This window comes from Vipera ursinii, assembly GCF_947247035.1.
Source record: "Vipera ursinii genome assembly, chromosome: 5".
Lineage (NCBI taxonomy): Eukaryota > Metazoa > Chordata > Lepidosauria > Squamata > Viperidae > Vipera > Vipera ursinii.
Window position 1 is genome coordinate 15,364,031 of NC_139518.1, and position 21,816 is coordinate 15,385,846.

Consider the following 21,816-nt stretch of genomic DNA (forward strand, 5'->3'; position numbering starts at 1 on the left):
ACCTGCCTTCTACATTTTTACATTGGATAAAAGCTCAGGAAGAGCAACGTTTTCAAAACTACAGCAAACAACATTTTAAAATTATGGACATGACACTAGTTTTCAAAGTCATTCAGAGTTATTTGAGCATGCACTTCTATGTAGCAAATAAATGGCAATGGAAACCAGCAGGTGACTTTTACGTGCTACAGTTTTAAATGGATGCATATAAACAGCATCAATTCAAAAGAGATCCTTCGAGAGACGGGATAGTTCTCTTTTAATTTTTTACTAATGGATGCTATGAAAAATTTAGACCAATGCCTCCTCTTTGGAAATTTACATTGTGTGACAATAATCTTTCCAACTGTGGTGGATCTGTTCAAGTTTTCAAGAAGAGTTTTCAGATGGTATCCGTTTTCAATATCTCTCTCACACATGGATGCACACCCTATACTATTGACACTGCCACTAACTCACTGCATAAAGATAGTTGCTTTTCATGAACACACACACACACACACACACACACAGACACAATGTTTACCGGAGGAACCGGTCTAATGGTTTAATTTAATTTTGTCAGTAAAATTTAACACACACACACACACACACACACACACACACACTCCTCAACTTATAACAATTCATTTAGTGACTGTTCAAAGTTATAATGGCACTGAAAAACGTGACTTATGACCGTTTTTCACACTTATGACTGTTGCAGCATCCCCATGGTCATGTGATCAAAATTAGGATGCTTGGCAACTGACTCATGTTTATGCCTGTTGTGCTGTCCTGGGATCATGTGATCATCTTTTGTAACCTTCTGACAAGCAAAGTCAATGGGAAAGTCAGATTCACTTAACAACCATGCTACTAACTTAACAACTGCAGTGATTCACTTAACAATTGAGGCAAGAAAGGTCGTAAAATGGGGCAAAACGTAATGGTAAAGGTAAAGGATCCCCCGCACATGCGTGCTAGTCGTTTCCGACTCTAGGGGCCGGTGCTCATCTCCGTTTCAAAGCCAAAGAGCCAGCGCTTGTCCGAGGACGTCTCCATGGTCATGTGGCCGGCATGACTAGACGCCAAAGGCGCACGGAACGCTGTTACCTTCCCACCGTGGTGGTCCCTATTTTTCTACTTGCATTTTTACGTGCTTTCGAACTGCTAGGTTGGCAGAAGCTGGGACGAGTAACAGGCGCTCACTCTGTTACGCGGCACTCGGGATTCGACCCGCCAAACTGCCGACCATCTGATCGACAAGCTCAGTGTCCTAACCCACTGAGCCACTGCGTCCCTTTTACATATATATATGTGTGTGTATACATACATATACACACACATATATATACTCTTTTGTGTGTTTTTCTGCTCTCAGTCAACAAGAATTGTCAAGCTTTCCTGAAGTACAACATTTAGAAAGATTCAGTCAGGAACACAGAATATACTTGTATGCCTCTCTATATATTCCTCTTAACCAGAAACTGTCCTATTTTATAGATGTGACAGCAACTGCGATGTAGAGTTGACTTTTCACGCTTATAATTGTATGAGGAAATGACCTTGGGACAAGGAAAAAAAGACACAGGAAGAGTCGTAGACTGGACAACAGTCACGTATAAGCAGTGCTTTTTTTGTAAATGAAAAAGGTGCCGGAACTCACACATGTCATACAACCTGCCTTGCCTACCCTACAAGGTTTCATCCAAAAAAGGTGCCGGAACTCCGTTCTGAGCGTTCTATGGGAAAAAAAGCCCTGCGTATAAGAAATCACAGAAAGAAAAGGGGTCTGTTTGTGTGCTGGAAGTTTTCCAGAAGGAGCCCCTCCCTAATCTTTCATGACTGTGTTAAAGCAATCTTGCAATGAAGTTAAGTGTTGTTATTATTGATGGTTGTGCTTCTTGCCTAGACTATCTGAAAAGGGTATTAACACCAGCCCAAAACACATCTGCTCAGCCAAAAGCAGCATGAACAGTTCCTCCAACGCATTGCATAGTAGGAAGTCTGAAAACCAAACCAGCTCTGGTGTCGTGTATCACTGATTAATAGCCTAATTAGATACTTTTCTCCTTTTAAAGAACAACAACAAAGCATCACATTCCACGAAGCAGCAGCCAAAGCTGCTTGATGCTCCTTTGTGCTAACAAGGTCATACAGCTCTCCTTAGTCATTATTTGTGCAACATTAATTGAAAATTCTAACGGTTCTTCAGAAAGGGTGCCATAAATACACAGGACCTATCCATTCCTATGCTATGCAGCGCCAGTGCCACAGGAAAAGGTTGGTTGCACTGAAAAGTCATCAGAACAAATTAAAAGTCAAAGGCAGCTTCATACAAATGTGGCCAAATTTTTGAGAGGGGAAAAAAAAAGAACCCTTATTTTTAAACACCAACTGATAAAAACCACTTAAAGGGAAGTTTCATTTCTTTTTACACTGGCTGAGTTTTGCCTTTCCTTGCAATGTTTATTTTACAATAATTGTTGTTGTGCTTCTCACGTGTCAGAGAACTGGGGTGACAGAATTCCAATACGCTGCAAAAACAGCAAACAGCTATCAAGTTAAATAAAAATACAACAGTGGCATAATTCATACAAGTCACGGCATTTATTTTATTTCTTCCTCCAAGCCTTGAGCATTTATGCTGCACTTCGAGCATATTAGGGCTGATGAAGGCAACAGTTATCTCTGATACCCTTTTAACTTTCCCCCCATCAGATTATCTGATCAGGTCACAAAGGAAAGTTGTCTTCTCTTCTTCCCATTTCAGAACTAATACCAGCTTGTAGCTGCAGATTACATTCATTCTCCTTACAAGATACGTGCAACTGAATTACTTCCCCTAAACAAGCAGGAATCAGAAATATAAAACAGCATATTTAAATTGAAACCAGATTTAAAATTTAGTACGGCATAAAATACAGTCCTGAACAAATCTAGATAGCTCCTTTTCCTTGGACTTCTTGACCATTGTTAGCCTCAGCAACTTTCAGATGTGGGGACTTTTAACTCCCCAGCCTGAATTCTCAGGGTTGAATTTCACCCATCTTAAAAGTTCCTGAGTTTGAGAAACACTATCCTAGATAGTCTCTGGAAACCCCAAAGAACAGTACTATTCACTTAAAAAGTAATATTTAGAGATAATGAGATATCGAATGTTAACTAGAAGGCTATGTTTATGTTTAAGATAATTTTATTTGGGCTGCAAAATCTTCAACCATAAGTGGCAGCATAAAAACACTTCAACTCCTTGCTGCTATCTAGTGGTCATGTGGATTTAACAGAAAAATAGGATTGGAAGGGATTTTCTATGATTTTTGTAACCCAGATACAGTATCCTATCTTGCTGTTATTGACATATCCTTCTAGGATCTCAGCAGATCTCTTGAGATTCTCCATAAAATATACAGCAGTACTGGGTTATGCTCTAGTTTTGAAGATCCTGTGATCCCATCTAGAAAACAATGGAATTGGATGAAAGAGAAAAATATTTATACCGCAGTGCACTTAATATTATTACTTCCAAGTTCCCGTGTTCATCTTATTGGGCTTATATTTGATTCGATAAATTTCTTAAAGTTTAATTAACAATACTAATAACAATAACTAACAATAATGCATTCTTTGCTCTCTGCTGCTATTAGCAGAAATTTGAATTGAGACACTATTATGTTGTTTGAAATGGAAATGACTTAGGGTTACTTTAGATTTTTAGAATTATATTCGCTAGCTGATCCTTAATCTATATTAATTCCTAAATTAATTTCTCACAAGTCCAAAGAAAAAAAGAATTATAAGTTCAGCTATTTATCTCCACAGGCCCATTAACAGAATTAATATGCAATTTAATAATTACTACCCAGGACCTAAAAAATGACTATATTACATTACAGATTATGCCCATCTTTCTACTTTGGAAACCTTTAATTGTTTTCTATTATTTCTAACATATATTCTAATTATTTTAATGGTTAGGAATTTAAAGTAAAAAATGAGCATTGTTTGCAGATATCCTCAATCAACTTAAGAGTTCAAAACACCGAGGAAGAAAAGATAATTAAGGAAGGATATCAATGGAAAGCACCAACAGCTTTATTCTGTGGGATGAGATGGTTACTTCTGCTTAGCAGAGTTATTATTTTTTTCCTGCAGACTAAGCAATTGCAAAGCAAAACGGCATCAGCCATATGCTAGAAGGAACAGAAGTGTGCTATTCCTTAGGGCAGAGACTGAAGCTGTTGAAGCTAGGGGTAAAAAGATTAAAAGCATCTACTGGGAGGCAAACAACAAGTATTGTGATGATGACATCATACAAATGTCACATTTATACCAGATGTGAAAGCAACACCGTGATGATGATCTCACAGTATGTATGAAGTTGAGTGAGACCACAGCAGTTTGTTGCTGGAGGTCTATCTTTGAAATGTGAAAGAATAGGAAAGGAGTGGGTTTTCTCCCTCTGTACCCTTCTCTCTTCCTCATAACTAGTAATGCTAATTATGAGAGCCAGTTTCGTTTAGTGGTTAAGGACCAGTCTAGAAACCAGAATATTGTGAGTTCTAGTCCCGCCTTAAGACATGAAAGCCGGTTGGGTAACTTTGGGCCAATCACCAAGAGACTGTGAATTCTGGTCCTGCCTTAGGCATGAAAGCCAGCTGGATGACTTTGGGCCAATCACCAGGAGATTGTGAGTTCTAGTCCCGCCTTAGGCATGAAGCTTGGCGGCTTTAGGCCAGTCACTCTCTCTCAGCCCAACCCAGTTCACAGGGTTGTTGTTGTGGGGAAAATAGGAGAAGGAAGCAGTATTGGCTATGTTCACTGCCTTCAGTTACTTATATAAATAATAAATTAGGATTAGAAAAACATAGAAATGCCGTGTTCCAATGCCTGGAACAAATGTTGGTACCCACAAGTTGGAGGGATGGCAAATTTAGCACCACGTACTTTAAAAAAGTATAGTTTCTAAGAAAAGACACAGGGACCCCGAGGACTTCAGAAAGATCTGAAATATGCCTTCCAAACGTTTTTTAGTTCTTGATTGTGTTCTATAAAATCCAAGGAAGAAAATTTTGGATTTTTGCAGAAGCAACCCTTTGCAGTAACACTTACCGGAATGTGGTTTCTGGAGGCAGGTCCTCAATTACATAGGTTGTGACTTTACCCACGGACAAAATATTATCTCCCAGTTCAATATTGTAAGATACAATCTCAGACCCATTATTGCACGGTTCCTCCCAGTTCAATACAAGGCATACAACAGGCGTTGGACAGGCATCCAGGTGCTCATCCTCTGACACATAAAGCGTGGTCACAGCCTCAGGTACAGACGCTGGGGCTCTGCAGGATACCAGGTCACTGTATGATCCCGCTCCTGCCTGGTTTATTGCCTGGAAAATAAATAGGCTGTATTTCATTATTCCACAAACTAGCTACGTAGTCAAATGGCAGAACTATAGAGGGACAAAGGTTTAGATCAAGGATCCCTAACTTGGGCTGTGGCATGCCAGCAACCGGGCCACGCAAACAAGCGAAGCCCCATCTGTGGGATGCAGGCAGCATGCAAAACCACACTTCCTCCAGTCCCTGGTGCCCAAAAATTTGATGGCCGCTGGTTTAGCTCACATACATCTGTTACTACAGGTAATCTTCAACTTACAACTGAGCCGAACATTTCTGTTGCTAAGAGAGACAATTGTTAAGTGAATTTTGCCCCGTTTTATGACCACAGTGGTTAAGTGAATCCCTAACCCCATTGACTCTGCTTCCCTATCCAGAATCAGTCATACAATAGTCATGTTGAATTTTAAAAGAAAAGTATCTCTAAAATCCCCCCCCAAATTTGGTCTCACTTACAAGTAGTCCTCAACTTATAACCACAACAGAGCCCAAAATTTATGTTGCCAAGTGAGAAATTTGTTAAGTGAGTTTTGCCCCATTTTACAATTTTCCTTGCCACATTTGTTAAGTGAATCCCTGCAGTTGTTAAATTAGTAACACGGTTGTTAAGTGAAACTGGCTTCCCCATTGACTTTGCTTGTCAAAAGGCTGCGAAGGGTAATCATATGATCCCGGGACACTGCAACCATCATAAATACGAAACCATTGTCTGAATGTAAAGCATATGATCATGGGGATGGCGCAATGGTCCTAAGTGTGATAAATGGTCATAAGTCACTTTTTTCCAATGCCGATGAAAACGTTGGATGGTCACTAAACGAACTGTTGTAAGTTGAGGACTACCTGTACTTGTGAAGTAGCTTCACCCATTTTGCAGCACCCAGACATGCCCCCAAATGGTAAGGTCACATAGTGCATTCAATCTTCAAATAAATCAGCTTCTTTTCCTACATTTTTGTATGCGGTTGAGAACGTGAGTTTGTTAATCATAACATAATCCTCTTTGATTACTCACTGGAATGAAAGCTTCTTCCCACTATTCCCTAGCTCTGCTTTGTTTCTCCAAAAATGTTACCCTTTACAGTTAAGGTAATGAGGAAAGCAGAAACTTACTGTATATCCTCATCTTTTTTTTTATATCTAATCCTAAGTGCATTTGTCTGGACTTACCTGTAGTCTAGAGAAATAATGCGCTGCAGCTGAAAGTTGGTGGATTTCAAAGGAGTTGGCTGTGCCAGTATACACCAGTTCTAAATTCTCCTTGTCTTCTCCCCACTCCAGTCTGTATTCTGAGATGTCAGCACCAAAGCTCTCAGGACTCTGCAAAATGAACAGATGTTTGGGTCATATTTGAGTCCTAAGAGATGCTTTTCTATCTTTTTCTGCTTTATATGTAAAACTGGGCAATCCGTATTTGAGTCACGTCGGTGATCAAGGCCTCCTTTTTAGTGCAGAGGGTTAACCGTCAAGAGAAAAAAAAATCTCAAAGAGAAAAACTCAGCAGGAGAAGCAGAACTGCGGTCAATTCATTGAACTGTAACTGAATCTTCAACATGTCCAGGATTGGTTGAGAGTGGCCTTTGACAAAGATACGTTGTGATTGAAGCCACCAATTTGAGCAAAGCAAAGAAGAAATAGGGGGAGACATGATAGCAGTGTTCCAGTATCTGAGGGGCTGCCACAAAAAAGAGGGGATCAGGTTGTTCACCAGAGAACCAGAGGGAAGGACGAGAAACAATGGTTGGAAACTGATCAAAGAGAGAAGCAACCTGGAATTAAGGAGAAACTTCCTGACAGTGAGGACAATCAATCAGTGGAACAGCTTGCCTCCAGAAATCGTGGGCACTCCATCATTGGCGGTTTTTAAGAAGAAACTAGACAATAACCTATCTGAGATGATATAGGTTCTCCTGCTTGAGCAAGGGGCTGGACTAGAAGACCTCCAAGGTCCCTTCCAGCTTCTATTCCAGACATGTCAAACACAAGGCACGGGGGCCGGATCCGGCCCACGAAGTGGTTTCATGTGGCCATCCTAGAAACAGTGAGGGAACGGCCCCCACTGCCTTGGCCCTGGCCCAGAGACCCTCCTTCTGCCAGAGACCCTCAGATCTGTCCCACTCCTGCCCAGGCCCCATAGGCACCCTTGATGTGAACGATGTAGAGCTGGCCACGCCCACCCAGTAGGCCATATGCACTCTAGCCACACCCACCCAGTAGGCCATGCCCACCCTGGCCACACCCACCCAGCCCCCTGAGGGCAACTGCAATGCTGATGCGGCCCTCAATGACATTGAGTTTGACACCCCTGTTCTATTCTATTCTATTCTATTCTATTCTATTCTATTCTATTCTATTCTATTCTATTCTATTCTATTCTATTCTATTCTATTCTATTCTATTCTAATGTGATAAAGGGAGATTTAGTGCTTATCTGCTATGTTTCTTAGTGAATGGAACAGTTAGGTATGCATTTAGCAAATCAGGTAGTCCTCTGGCTGTCTAGTGACTGTTTGAAGTTATGATCGAGGCAAAAAGGGTGCTTACAACCCATATTCAGTGAACCTGAGCTTCATTTCAGGCTCAAAGTCCTACAAAACCAGAATGAATAGCTAGGGTTGATTACCTCTGCAGGGGATAAGAGCTCATCTACCCGATTGTCTGATTTTCTTCCAATCTTTCAGCACACTTTTATTTGTGAACTTTCTCTGCTTTGACAGCACTGGAAAAAGAGCTCAACAAAATGGAACCTTGGTTTGAGGGCAATTAAAGCAATTAGAAATATTTGGAGAAAACTGTTTAATAAAGCGCCTATTTAACGTAAAATGTCTCAAATGATGGATCAGAAAACAACAAATGGCTCTTTGTGGGCAAAACTTTCTTCTTGAATTCTATAGACAAACACTGAACTTTCAACAGCCCAGGCCAGGTGATCAGAAAATAGCTACCAAAGGTGGATTATCATTAAAAGACCGATGCCAATCCATTTCAACTTTCCAAAATGCTAGTTTTTTATATATTTCTTCTGAAAATGCAACAATATTAGAATCTCACCAAATCAGCCCTAGATGTGGCTTTCCATCTTCTAAAAAACCTCCCTGCCATTGGCTGCATGCATTCACAATCACTTAAATATGAGCCAGCAGTGTGCTGCAGCTGCCAAAAAAGCCAACACAGTGCTAGGCTGCATTAGCAGAGGAATAGAATGAAGGTCACGTGAAGTATTAATACCACTTTACAATGCCTTGGTAAGGCCACACTTGGAATACTGCATCCAGTTTTGGTCACCATGATATAAAAAAGATGTTGAGATTCTAGAAAGAGTACAGAGAAGAGCAACAGAGATGATCAGGGATGGTTGCTGGAATTGGATATGTCTAGTTTAATGAAGACAAGGACGAGGGGTGACATGATAGCAGTCTTCCAATATCTCAGGGGCTGCCACAAAGAAGAGGGAATCAAGCTATACTCCAAAGCACCTGAAGGCAGGACAAGAAGCAACGGATGGAAACTAAACAAAGAGAGAAGCAACCTAGAACTAAGGAGAAATTTCCTGACAGTTAGAAGAATCAGTGGAACAACTTGCCTCTGGAAGCTGTGAATGCTTCAGTACTGGAAGTTTTTAGGGAGAGACTGGACAGCCATTTGTCTGAAATATTATAGGTTTCCTGCCTGAGCAGGGGGTTGGACTAGATGACCTCCAAGGTCCCTTCAAACATCATCATCATCATCATCATCATCATTATTATTATTATTATTATTATTATTATTATTATTATTATTATTATTATTATTATTATTATTATTATTATTATTATTATTATTACAGGGAATGCTCCCAAATATCCCAAGAGAATGTTAGAACCCAAATGCATTTGGGCAGACTTATACTGCTTTTAAGTAAATGCTGCACTTTAGGCAATGACATTCAAGTACTTAATCTTTATTTACTAAATACCCGGGGGAAAAATGTGGCTGATGTTTCACAGCCTTTTGATCACCTTTTGTGATCACCTTTTGTGTCCTTCTGACTGGCAAAGTCAATGGGGAAGCCAGATTCACTTAACAACCGTGTTATGAACTTAACAACTGCAGTGATTCACTTCACAAGGGTGCCAAAATGGGTCCTAAAATGGGGCAAAACTCACTTAATTGTCTTGCTTAGCAGTGGAAATTTTGGGCTCAGTTGTGGTTGTTGAGAACCGTCTGTAAATACAACGGATGGTTTAACGTAGTGATTCCACCAATTCGTGCCTTCTCTGTAGGGAGCCCTAATCTCAGTTCATTTAAATGGAGGTTTGATAGAAGTCCAAAAATTCATATTCTCTTACCTCCCAACTCACAAGTACACTTGAATCTGAAAGGAAGGTAAGGCAAGGTGCTTTGCACTGCCCTGGAGGTCCAGCCACAGTGGTGATTTTTGCAGCTTCAGAGTAAGTCCCATACTAAAGGAAAAACAGGAAAACTCATGCACACACTCCATATAGCAGAACAATTTACAGCACAATAATTTGTTCTTCTCCACCTTGATGTTCTTCAGATGGACTATGAATTGTAGTCTATCGATCAAGAAGTTTATAGGAATTTATGTATGATAAAGGGACGTGGTGGCTCAGTGGGTTAGGACGCTGAGCTTGTCGATCAAAAGGTCAACAGTTTGGCAGGTCAAATCCTAAGTGCCGTGTAGCAGAGTGAGCACCTGTTACTCGTCCCAGCTTCTGCCAACCTAGCAGTTCGAAAGCACGTAAAAAATGCAAGTAGAAAAATAGGGACCACTATGGTGGGAAGGTAACAGCGTTCCATGCGCCTTTCGCGTCTAGTCATGCCGGCCACATGACCACGGAGACGTCCTCGGACAAGCTCTGGCTCTTCGGCTTTGAAACAGAGATGAGCACCGGCCCCTAGAGTCAGAAACAACTAGCACACATGTGCGGGGGAACCTTTACCTTTACCTTTTATGTATGATAAATATGTATTTATTTGATTCTTGAGTAGGGAAAAAGCCCATTGTAGACACCACCCAAAAATTCATATAGAGTAATGAATGTGGTCTATTTCCAAGCACTTTCCTAATAAACAATATTGCATTTCTACAATTCCAGACGCACAACTCTCCCCTCTTCTATTTCAACATTTCATCACTGGGCTAGTTTTCCATTACAACGGAAGATGTTCCACTCCCTCCACCGTGGATATTCCTGAAACTGAGAAGTTCCTGGAGAATTCGTTCCTTCACTGATAGGGTGATTGCCAGCATTTATGATGGCCCCATGGCAGGCAAATCAACACTGGCTGCCTATTATGTAAGATTGGGGAAGGCAAACTCTTTAAAGAAACAGATTCACAAGGACCGTCTTCAAATATTGTGTTGCTTTTATACTGTATGCAATATTTTGGAGTAAGCTTCCTTACCCCTCCATCGTTCAAAGCCCTCACTCTGAACTGATATGTTGTTCCAGGCAGGAGATTGCTGACGGTACATTCAAGATCTGGACCATGATAGACCTCCGAAACCACCTCTTCAGGCCCAGTCATTTCTACGCTGTATGCTGAGATATGACCACTACTTTCTGATACAGAGGGAGCATCTGGAAAGAGATGTTGAGACAATTAATATAATGGTAATGAAGCTGCTACTATTACTTAGCTAAAATTACATTCTCTTAACTCTCCATTTTCTAAATTGTGGGTGTGCCAATATTGGAAGTTCTTTGAGAAGAGATTGGATAGCCATTTGACTGAAATGGTATACGGTTTCCTGCTTGAGCAGGGGGTTGGACTAGAAGACCTCGAAGGTCCCTTCCAACACTGTTATTCTGTTATCTTTGGCACCCACAAAATTACTATCAGTCAATCACAAAAGATAGTTTTACTCAAAATGGGCTTACATCCTGTGACTTTCATATATAAATTTTGAAGAATGATTTATTTATTCAGCATATGGCATATCATACATGAACTAGCAATACATATTAATATTTAACACCTAGATTAGTAAAACACAATAAAATATAAATAAATGTTTAAAAGATCTATGTTCAAATACCAATGTCTAGGCCAGACATGTCAAACTCAAGGTCCACAGGTTGCATCCAGATCTGGCCCACAGGGCCTCCTGGAGACAGTGAGGGACTGGCCCCCGCTGCCCAGTCCTGTCCCTCTCTGCTAGAGACCCCCAGATGCCCCCCACAGCTCCATCCAGCCCCCCAGAGATGCTCCCCAACACGAGTGATGTCGAACCAGCCATGCCCACCCAGCCATCTCTCCGCTCCTGAGGGTAATCACAATGCTGATTCGGCTCCCAACGAAATCAAGTTTGACACCCCTGATCTAGGCCATCTATCCACTGAAGCACAGCATAGTTTATATGAAAAAAAATGGACCCTCGACTGGTATGTGCCCTCAGCTTACAGCTGGTCACAATGTGATCTACAGTTTGACACGGGAACCTGCAGTCACCGTGAGGGGAGGATACTAAGCCCCATTGAAGAAGGGAATGATTTTTAATCGTAATAACTTACCCCACTGCAATTGTATTTCTTTATGCTTTGGTTTCCCAAGCACTCTGGGTGGTTGACACTGGTCTGGAGCAATGCTTAGCGTACGAACAAGTAAACTTTCAGAACACTAGAAAAAGACAAAAAAACATGTAAGATATAGAGCTATCTAGCTCTAGTCCAAATTCACTTATTTTAAATTCACAACAGCTATGGTCTATTTTACTTCAGCTATAAGACACCAATTTTCTGGGTTCCCCTAAATCATGAAAGAGCCCCAGAAGACGACTTGACACCATTCACTATGCTAAAATGTGGTTGGATAACTTGTAGTTCGGTCTGTTATGTGAATACAGCCTCTATGCATTTGCCTTCCACGTGGAAAAAACAGAGTTGGCATTTGACACTTCAGAAAGGATGGAAAAATGAAAACGCACATCAGAAATAAAACATGCTTCAGGAAATTCACAGTACTTCAGGAAACTAAAGTGGCTAAATGCCTATGGAGATCCTCAGTCATCCAGGTCATAGCTTATCCCTAAGGTGCTTTTTCACAAGGCAACTGGACTTTCTTGTTGTTCTTTGAAGATGTTTAGCTTCTCATCCAAGAAGCTTCAGAAGCGTCAGAAGCGAAACATCTTCAAAGAAAAACAAGAAAGTCCAGTTGCCTTGTGAAAAAGCACCTTTGGCTAAAGTGGCTAACTGTTCACCCAACTTCACTAGCAAATGAGTTCCATGTTTTTAAGAGATCAAACCATACATACGGTTTGATATAGGTCGGAAGTTAAGACAGTACAAACTCAGTCCGAAATCTGTGTTAGTGAACTTTAAGGGATGAATTATAGCACAGTCTTGTGAAAATATAACAATGTTTTAAGAGGAACCTTCTGTTATTAATAGCAAACTACTACTAGGTTAACCTTTCTCTCTTTATATAACCTTCATCATGGCTGGAACTGCCATTGCTAAGCAACACTGTCCTTTATGATAGTGTTGCTTAGCAATGGAAATTCCAATCTCAATTACTGTCATTAAGCGAAGACTACTTGTAACATAACACAGCCTAGAAGAGCAGCTGAAAATATACACATCACAATAGCCCACAAACCCACAGTCGCATTCTGCCAGGAATTACCCAGAACCAAAGACAAGATACAGAAGGATGAAAGAAACAAGGTCATCCACAAAATCAACTGTAACCATTGCAACCAATTCTATGTGGGACAAACATCACGTCAATTAAAAACCAGGAGCCACAAACACCAGCTGGCAGTCAAACACCACGATCGTTAATCTCTTCCTACAACGACACCAAACAGCATCAGTTCGATTGGAGCAACACAACAATCATCGGCCATGCTACCAGCCGCCATGCTCGTGAGTTCATTGAGAAGGCTGGCACTCCACAAGCAATGCCATCAACAGACACATTGACCGACAACCAGCCTACGAACCCCCCAGACTCCAGATCAGACATGTCAAACACAAGGCCCGGGGGCCAGATCCGGCCCGCAAAGTGGTTTCATGTGGCCGATGAAGCCATCCTGGAAACAGTGAGGGAACGGCCCCCACTGCCTTGGCCCTGGCCCAGAGACCCTCCTTCTGCCAGAGACCCTCAGATCTGTCCCACTCCTGCCCAGGCCCCCATAGGCACCCTTGATGCGAACGATGTAGAGCTGACCATGCCCACCCAGTAGGCCATACACACTCTAGCCCTGCCCACCCAGTAGGCCACGCCCACCCTGGCCACACCCACCCAGCCCCCTGAGGGCAACCGCAATGCTGATGCGGCCCTCAATGAAATTGAGTTTGACACCCCTGCTCCAGATCAACTGCACAGCCAACTGCACAACCAACAGCACTGACCCTCAACCAACCCACACAACCCCCCCTCCCACCAGCAGTTCTCCTCCCAAAATCTCTGCCCTGATGTAACCTCCCTATCACAAGACCCATCACAGACCCTCACTCAACACACCCACACCTGAAGCCCTTATCAACAGAAGAACACTGACACTCCCCTAAACGTCCCTGAAGATGTTACCCTAGCCTGGAAACAAACCATTCAGAAACCAACCTACAAGCTCATACACATCACAGTCAGCATAACCATTTGAAGTGTGACAATAGGCACACTACATTCAAAACTTTATAGAAAACGATTAGAGGTTAATGACTCAGAACACCTACTTAGCAAAAAAATAAAATACCAGATCAGCTCTACAAAAGTTGGCAGAATGGACAGGAAGAAAACAGTAACCTTTGCTGTTCATCTATTTCTTACCTGACTGTGTCCACCAGTGCTAATACAGCATGCCCGGAGCTTGTACAAAGTGCCTGGTTTCAAGTATGCACACGTATATTCGGTAGCAGGTCCTCTATATGCAACTTCCCATTGATTTGCTGTAAGGTTAAGTGGACTTGCTCAGGCAAACGATAAACAACTGTTAAGATACCATCTAGATTTCATTAATTTTTTTAAATAAAGATTTTATTAGTTTTTCTCTTACAGACATACATTATTTTTTCAACCAGCATGCTGTCTGGATTGAAAAGTGCTAATACATAATCAATTCCTAATCCTTAGTTCTTTCCTCTAGCCATTTGTAGAATGGCTCCCAGATTTGGTAGTATTCTGTTTCTTCCTTTATCTTTCAATCTCATAGTTAATCTGTCCGTCTCTGCGCATTCCAATATTTTTTAAAATTATTTCTTCCTCTGGTGGTACTCCTTCATTTTTCTAGCATTGTGCGAAATTATTCTTACTGCTGTTATGACGTGTAGAACCAAATATAAACTTTGTTTACTAATCTTCATCTAGGTTTCATTCAAGCCCCTGATTTTGCAGTGATTTATGTACGGCAATAGCTCCTTTATGGGAAGAAATGGCCTATGACCTTTTCAATCAGGTCTTTCCCATTTATTAGTTGAAAACTGGATTAGAGAGGTAGGGTTTTGCTTAATTGCTGAATTTGCATTTGCTAAAAAAAAAGGCACCATTCTGGTTTTGGCGAGACCAACATTTCAATGAATTATGAAAGTTGACCAAGAAACCCCCATCTTAATCTAAATAAAAATGAATCCTATTTTGAAAATAATTCAACATTGCTAACGATAGTTTTCATTTTGCAAAGCAAAGTTAAGTGCACATTTAAATAATTACATCTGTTTGCATTTGTATCTTGCAATTAAACAAACAAACAAACTTAGATTTACCTGGAAACTTATCAGTCCTATATAATTTTAATAGGCAAGTATAATTAAATATTACAGCTCAGAAAGTAATATTAACTTTTAAAAATTTGGTTACCATATCTGGACTACAGATTTCAATTTTTTTCCATTTTGATTTATTTACCATTTTTGTTTAATGATAAATTAATCAAACCCTTGAGGATAGTGAAGAATCACTACAATCAAATAAATTCAACTGACAAATTTCCAGTTACTTGATACAAAGGTTTTGAGAGCAGTGATATTTTTCTTACCTGGCTCCATGCAGTTATATTTTCTTATGAACTTCATGCATAATTAAAGATAACAGACTATTTATGAATCAAATTTACCTTCACAGCTTCCTTCTGAAACTTCTAACAGATAATTTAGGATTTCTGAACCACCGTTGTCCTGAGGAGGCTCTGTCAAATGAACAAACAAAAAAAGATTGGAGAGGAAAAGAAATAATAAGCAACTTATAAACATGGGAAAAAATTCTTTCCAGTGGTGATTAGATACAGAATCTATTTTTTAATCAGTTGGCAGAAGATTACCTCCAGTATGGTTGTTAGCCTATGTCAGGGTTAGGCAACCTCGGCTCTTTTATGACTCATGGACTTCAACTCCCAGAATTCCTGAGTCAGCATAGCTGACTCAGGAATTCTGGGAGTTGAAGTCCATGAGTCATAAAAGAGCCGAGGTTGCCTACCCTTGGTCTATGTCCTTGTTTGATGAGAGTTAGAACTGCTAAAAGTTTGTAAGTATAAAAGTTCCAACTCCATAGCTTTTTTAGCAGACCAAGAAATTATGTAACAGGCCTTTCCTCTTTCCCTCAATTCTCTGAACTTATTTCCCTCTCATTTGCCAAATGAAATCCACAAGTAGATGACAGGTTTTTTTAAAAAACATCTGCATATGAAATGAAGCCTTTCTTGCTGGCGCAGATAACAAAACAATTTCCTTTTAAATGTTCTTTGTCACTTGTTTATATTGTCATGACTTGTTATATTTCGTTTCTGGAGCAACACTCATTTGTTATGTCGTTCTACAATTGCATATGGTACATTCATAATTTTGGTTTGGTGATTAAGGCACCTGACTAGAAAACAGGAGACTGTGAGTTCTAGTCCCGCTTTAGGTATGAAAGCCAGCTGGGTGACTTTGGGCAATCATCAGTAGACTATGAGTTCTAGTCTTGCCTTAGGCATGCAAGCTGGCTGGGTGGCTTTGGGCCAATAAGCAGGAGATTGTGAGTTTTAGTTCTGCCTTAGGCATGAAAGCCAGCTGGGTGAGTTTGGGTCAGTAACTCTCTTTCAACCCCAATTCAAGTAGCAGGGTTATTGTTATGGGGAAAACAGGAGAAGGAAGGAGTATTAGATATTATTTCCGCCTTGAGTTTTTTATAACAATAATAGACAGAATGAAAAAAATAACTAAATAAATAAGACAGCATTTGAACAACATAATTTATTTTATTTTTTATTTTAATTCCATTTATATCCCGCCCTTCTCCGAAGACTCAGGGCGGCTTACAAGCTTAGCAGTAGCCTTCATTCTATGTATATGCCTGCTTATTAGGGCTTTCACCCCCCCCCCAAGCGGCATTATTACAAAGTCAGCTTAATTGCCCCCAACAATCTGGGTCCTCATTTTACCTACCTCAGAAGGATGGAAGGCTGAGTCAACCTTGAGCCTGGTGGGATGCGAACCTGCACTAATTGCAGGCAGCTGGTGTTACTTAAGGAGGCATTAGCCCACTGCTCCACCAAGCAAACCATTTTCCTTTCAGCATCAGTTCAGTGAATCAATACTCGATGTCAATTCTCTGCAGGCATACACTATACGTGTGGCTGGCATGAGTGCAATATATTACAATAAAACAGCACCAGTCACCTCTACAGCAATGTCATGCATGTTAAATCAGTTCTTCTTGTGCTTTTAAGATACAGAGATGTATTCTTACCCCATTTCACACTGAAGCCATGAGATGTTACAGGCCCTTTAACAATGGGCCTGGAGGGAGGTCCTGGTCTGTCTGGGCTTGTGGTACAGACCATGACATCACTAGGACTACTTTTCCCTTCTACATTGGAGACAACCAGCTGGAATAAAAAAAATGATCTTTTGTGAGTCTGTCTACATGTTGTGTGGCACAGTATATTTATCTGCCAAAGTGCTCTGTAAATGTTTACCCAATTACATTTCAGTCATCTTACCAAAATAAATAGTCACTGTAACTAGATTTTTCATTCTGAATCCACAATCACCTCTTATGTCTTGTTCCTATGTTTATTTGATTGTGGATACATCAGGATGTATTTCACAGTAATTGGAGAATTTTTGCAAGTACAAATTCAGCAGTTCCAAGAAAAAAAAATCAGGCTGCCCCCTTGTGGCACCTTATTAAAATTGCATATAAAATTGAACATTGAAAACATGTGGCGTGAGAGTTGCTTAAAAGTAAACAAGATATATAGATTTCTGCATGCACTTTCTTGACAGATAAAACAATGCTGTTGTAACTTGGAACATTTACTAATTGAATGGTTGCAACCTGAGGACTACCTATAACCTCTTTCCAATAATAAACACGCACGATATGGCAGTGTAAACTCTTGTGCTGAACAGGACAATGAAAATAAAGATGAAAGAAATTTACCCTGAATTTGTATTGTGTGCTTCTCTTAAGATTCTTCACAGTACAGGTTCGGTCTTCTCCAGTGTACCTTGGATGAAATGCATTATCCTACAGGGCAAATGAGGTTACCAGTTAAAGAGTAACAGCAAGCGACAATAAATTCAGGAATATCACCCATAGTGTTATGCAGCAAGCAATATACTACTCCAAGTGGGGCATGAAATATTTGTCCTTCTATTGTGAAATTTGCCATTATTTGCAAATTAATTCTCTGCCTCTGAATTTTGCTATGTTCTGGATTAGTTGTCTTTGGCCTCAGAACCTAATCTACCTTCTTTAATTATGAGCTGAGAAGGAACTTTGGTTATTTGTTGCCAAATCATAGTACGGTAACTTACTATAGTTTTTTTTTTAATGAAATCTTAAACAATTGAAATTTTAAGATTGAGAACCATAAATGAAAGCTCAACATTTCCCAAACACCACCCTTACCTGAAATTTCTAGGCTGGTTTTACTCTAAATCACTACCATTCCAAAAAGAAAAAAAGAAAAAAAAAAGAAAAAAGAAAAAAAGAATTTAAATCCCCATTGCATTCCTAGTGTAATAATAGTTTCAAGGGCCCTTCCATGTTTTTACTTTGATAAAGTGGCTCCCCCTTGTGTCAAAAAGAAAAACCGCAACACACTTAGTAGTACTGTGTTACTCATGTTCCTCTTTTAGTAACATCCTATCTGTCCATCAGGTACGTGCTGGTAAAATCCAGGAGCTTTGCCAAAGCAATAAAGTAAAGGGAGAACATTTCTGGGAGGGACCAACATGATAGCTATGCAATATTCTTTCTTTAAGTATCAACAGTTTGAGTTGTTGTGCTAGCATGTATGGAAATCAGATTGAAGTATGGCACTGCTCCCCAGCGCAGGATAAAATGTTGGGGCAAAACGCCAACAATATATGTAAAACCAAGTTTCTGGATGGGTGTAGCAATTTCCCTTTGAGTGCAACTGGAAAAGTTGCCAAGAACAAATGTCTCCTAGGAGCCGCCTTAGGATAGGACAGATCAGGAACTCTTTATACACTCCGTCAGATATTTAAAAGGCCTTTCAGATACTTAAGAAGTTCTATGACTCATTTACCACAATAAGCTGTTAGGATAGGATTGCAGTCCAGGGGAAAAAATCATGAGGACCCCTTAAATCTCTCACAGGGAATTGAGGAGATGACATTACATGCCTTTGGGGTGCATTAGGTTTACAGAAGCACATTGCGCAAACTCTACAGAAACAAAATGCACCGGCTGCCCACACAAGAAAATAAAATCTCTATTGGTACCCTGCAAGGTCCAGTAGAAACTAAGGACAGTTGAGAATGTTTAGAATTGGCTATTGGCTCAGCTTCATTTATGGATTTAGAGCAGAGATGGGGAAGTATGGCCCCTTTATGACTTCTGGACTTCCACTCCCAGAATTCCATGCTGGCTCAGGAATTCTCAGAGTTGAAGTCCATAGGTCATACAAGGGGCATAATTCCCCACTCCTGATTTAGAGCATGGAACAGAATTATTATGGCCACCCTGTAGTGCTAGCTTTCTATGAAGGCAAAGCAAAATGTGGGGCATTATAAAAATGAGGGGTGACTGGTGCTGTCTGAACTTGTTCTCTTGCAGATATTTCAGTGAGAGCAGTTAATCAGTGGAATAGCTTGCCTCCACAAGTTGTGGGTGCTCCATCACTGGAGATTTTAAAGAAGAGAGTGGATAACCATCTGTCTGAAATGGTATAGGGTTTCTTGCATGAGCAGGGGGTTGGACTTGAAGACCTCAAAGGTCCCTTCCGACTCTGTTATTCTGTTCTATTATTTTAGATTTCAAAACTTACATTATCTTCCTCCTGAATCTCCAAGGTGTACGTAATCACTTCTTCTGATGTGCAACCTTCTGCTTTATTCCATTGCAGTGTGATCCACGTTACCCCAGCACGGACCAGTCTTGGTGCTGAAGGGATCTGAGGGATGTTTCCTGAAGTGTAGCATACAACTTCTTGGCTAAAGTCACTGTGGAGTGTGTGTGTGTGGGGGAGAGATGGGGAAGAGAGAAAGGATGGTCTTTAGTAAAAGTCTGGAATTACACCATGTGGAAGTGCAGTGGGTCTATTATTTTAATTGCCCTTTCTTTGTTTGCCAGACGTGTGTTATGTGCATGCTAAATTCCATTCTCTCTCTGAAAAAAGAAGAACTTGCTCGTGTTTCATAACAGAAGCTTCTCCATCTTTAAGCAGAAATTACACTACTGATTCTCAGCTATACTTATCAGATTAGAGACAATATGGACAAGTTCAGAAATCCTTCAATTCAGCAAGGGGTGGTATTACTTTGTAGTATTTGATTTCTATCTGAGATCCAAAAGATAGACATTTCCCCGTTCCTTGATCATTCGTGATTTCTATATGTTCTAAATTATATTAGATACAGTGCAAGAGATGGATATTTTTGACAGCCTTTCTGTCTGGCACGATTTTTTAATCAAGATTCTGCTTTCCACTATTTAAACACTTCCTGGAAGTTGTACTGGGTTGTGCTTCTCTTTATAATCCTTGTTTATGCCTATTTGATGCTGTTTCATACTAGGCTTCGATGTGTATCCATTTGCATTTCTGCTTTAAGCAAGCTAGTCCAAACTCTCTCTGAAATGAAAAATCCCTAACCCTGAAACAATACTGAATGGCATCTGGTTTGGCCTCTGTGAGAAACAGGATGCTGGAATAAAAAGGATCTTTTGTGCTCTCCAGCAAAGCTTTTCTTTCTTAACTTAGTTTGGCCTTTAGAAACAGCATGACTGATGGCTGAAGCATGTTATCAATCAGGCACCAGGACTTACCTTATGCCTATATCGTTCTGAGCTGCTAATCGGAATGTGTAACCCACAGCAGGACAAAGCTTTGTCGCCTTGTAATGTTTTTGGTTTCCAAAGTAACATTCTCTGAAAACATTACTCCTTTTCCCCTGAAAGACAAAGGTGTGAGTTCTATGAGCTTGCTCTTTTAATTTCTTCCCCCTCCCCTCAAAGCAAAGAGCATTTTCTTCTGACTGGACATAAACAGTTCATCATTTACTCATCTTCACAGTAAGATGCACTCTTCCTGGACATTTCCACTCAGCTATTAATCTCGCCTTTCTATCCTTTGCAACAGTTTTTAACCACAAGAATATCTTCACAATGATTCGCCAGCGGCGAGGCAGGTGAACACGATGGAAAACAGAAGCGATAACCAGATGCCCAATGGGGTCATGGAAAAAATTATCCGAAGAGAAGAGAACCAATCACTGAGAGGGGTGTTTGGCTAAATAATTTCTCCAATAGTTTCTAAAGAACGAGGGAAGGAAGATTGGCAAGGGGCGCAGTCATCTTGGCTTCATCAGGAAGGTGTTAGGCTCAAAAAACCAAGAAAGACACGTTGAGGTCCTTCAAGCAACTTCCTTTATGGTTCCTCATCTATAGACAGAAATCTTGGCCAAACTAAAACAGAATACTTCTACCATTTAGCATCTACTGAGAACTACTAGGAAGGAGCCAGCTTAACTCTCTTAAAAAGGTAAAGGTTCCCCTGCACATGCGTGCTAGTCGTTTCCAACTCTAGGGGCCGAAGAGCCAGCGCTTGTCTGAGGACGTCTCCGTGGCCATGTGGCCGGCATGACTAGATGCCAAAGGAACACGGAACGCTGTTACCTTCCCACCGTAGTGGTCCCTATTTTTCTACTTGCATTTTTACGTGCTTTCGAACCGCTAGGTTGGCAGAAGCTGGGATGAGTAACAGGCGCTCACTCTGTTACGCGGCACTCGGGATTCGACCCGCCAAACTGCCGACCTTCTGATCGACAAGCTCAGCGTCCTAACCCCCTGAGCCACCACGCCCCTTTCACTGAGCCACCTTAACTCTCTTACTCTCACACAAACTATGTAAACCTTGCTGTGTTTTCATCCTCTGGAATACATTCCCTTCCTCCATCGGAGAAGGTGAAAAAATTTCCAGGAACCAAGAACAACGAACGATAAAGCCCACAAATGGGAAACTGCAACTCAAGAGGAAAT

At 40.7% G+C, this 21,816-nt stretch overlaps 1 protein-coding gene across 1 annotated transcript in view; it reads right to left on the bottom strand.

The window, feature by feature from the left end:
* The window catches only part of FNDC3B (fibronectin type III domain containing 3B), a 316,638-nt gene that overhangs the window by 44,340 nt on the left and 250,482 nt on the right, over positions 1–21,816 (bottom strand). Inside the window, exons 12-22 of the mRNA XM_083363582.1 lie at positions 20,605–20,729; positions 19,607–19,781; positions 17,752–17,838; positions 17,056–17,194; positions 15,443–15,514; positions 14,161–14,279; positions 11,901–12,006; positions 10,792–10,967; positions 9,711–9,824; positions 6,553–6,702; positions 5,095–5,372 (exon numbers count right to left, since the gene is read on the bottom strand). Of these exons, the coding sequence (XP_083219708.1) occupies positions 5,095–5,372; positions 6,553–6,702; positions 9,711–9,824; positions 10,792–10,967; positions 11,901–12,006; positions 14,161–14,279; positions 15,443–15,514; positions 17,056–17,194; positions 17,752–17,838; positions 19,607–19,781; positions 20,605–20,729 (1,541 nt within the window). The remainder of the gene's footprint in view (positions 1–5,094; positions 5,373–6,552; positions 6,703–9,710; positions 9,825–10,791; positions 10,968–11,900; positions 12,007–14,160; positions 14,280–15,442; positions 15,515–17,055; positions 17,195–17,751; positions 17,839–19,606; positions 19,782–20,604; positions 20,730–21,816) is intronic.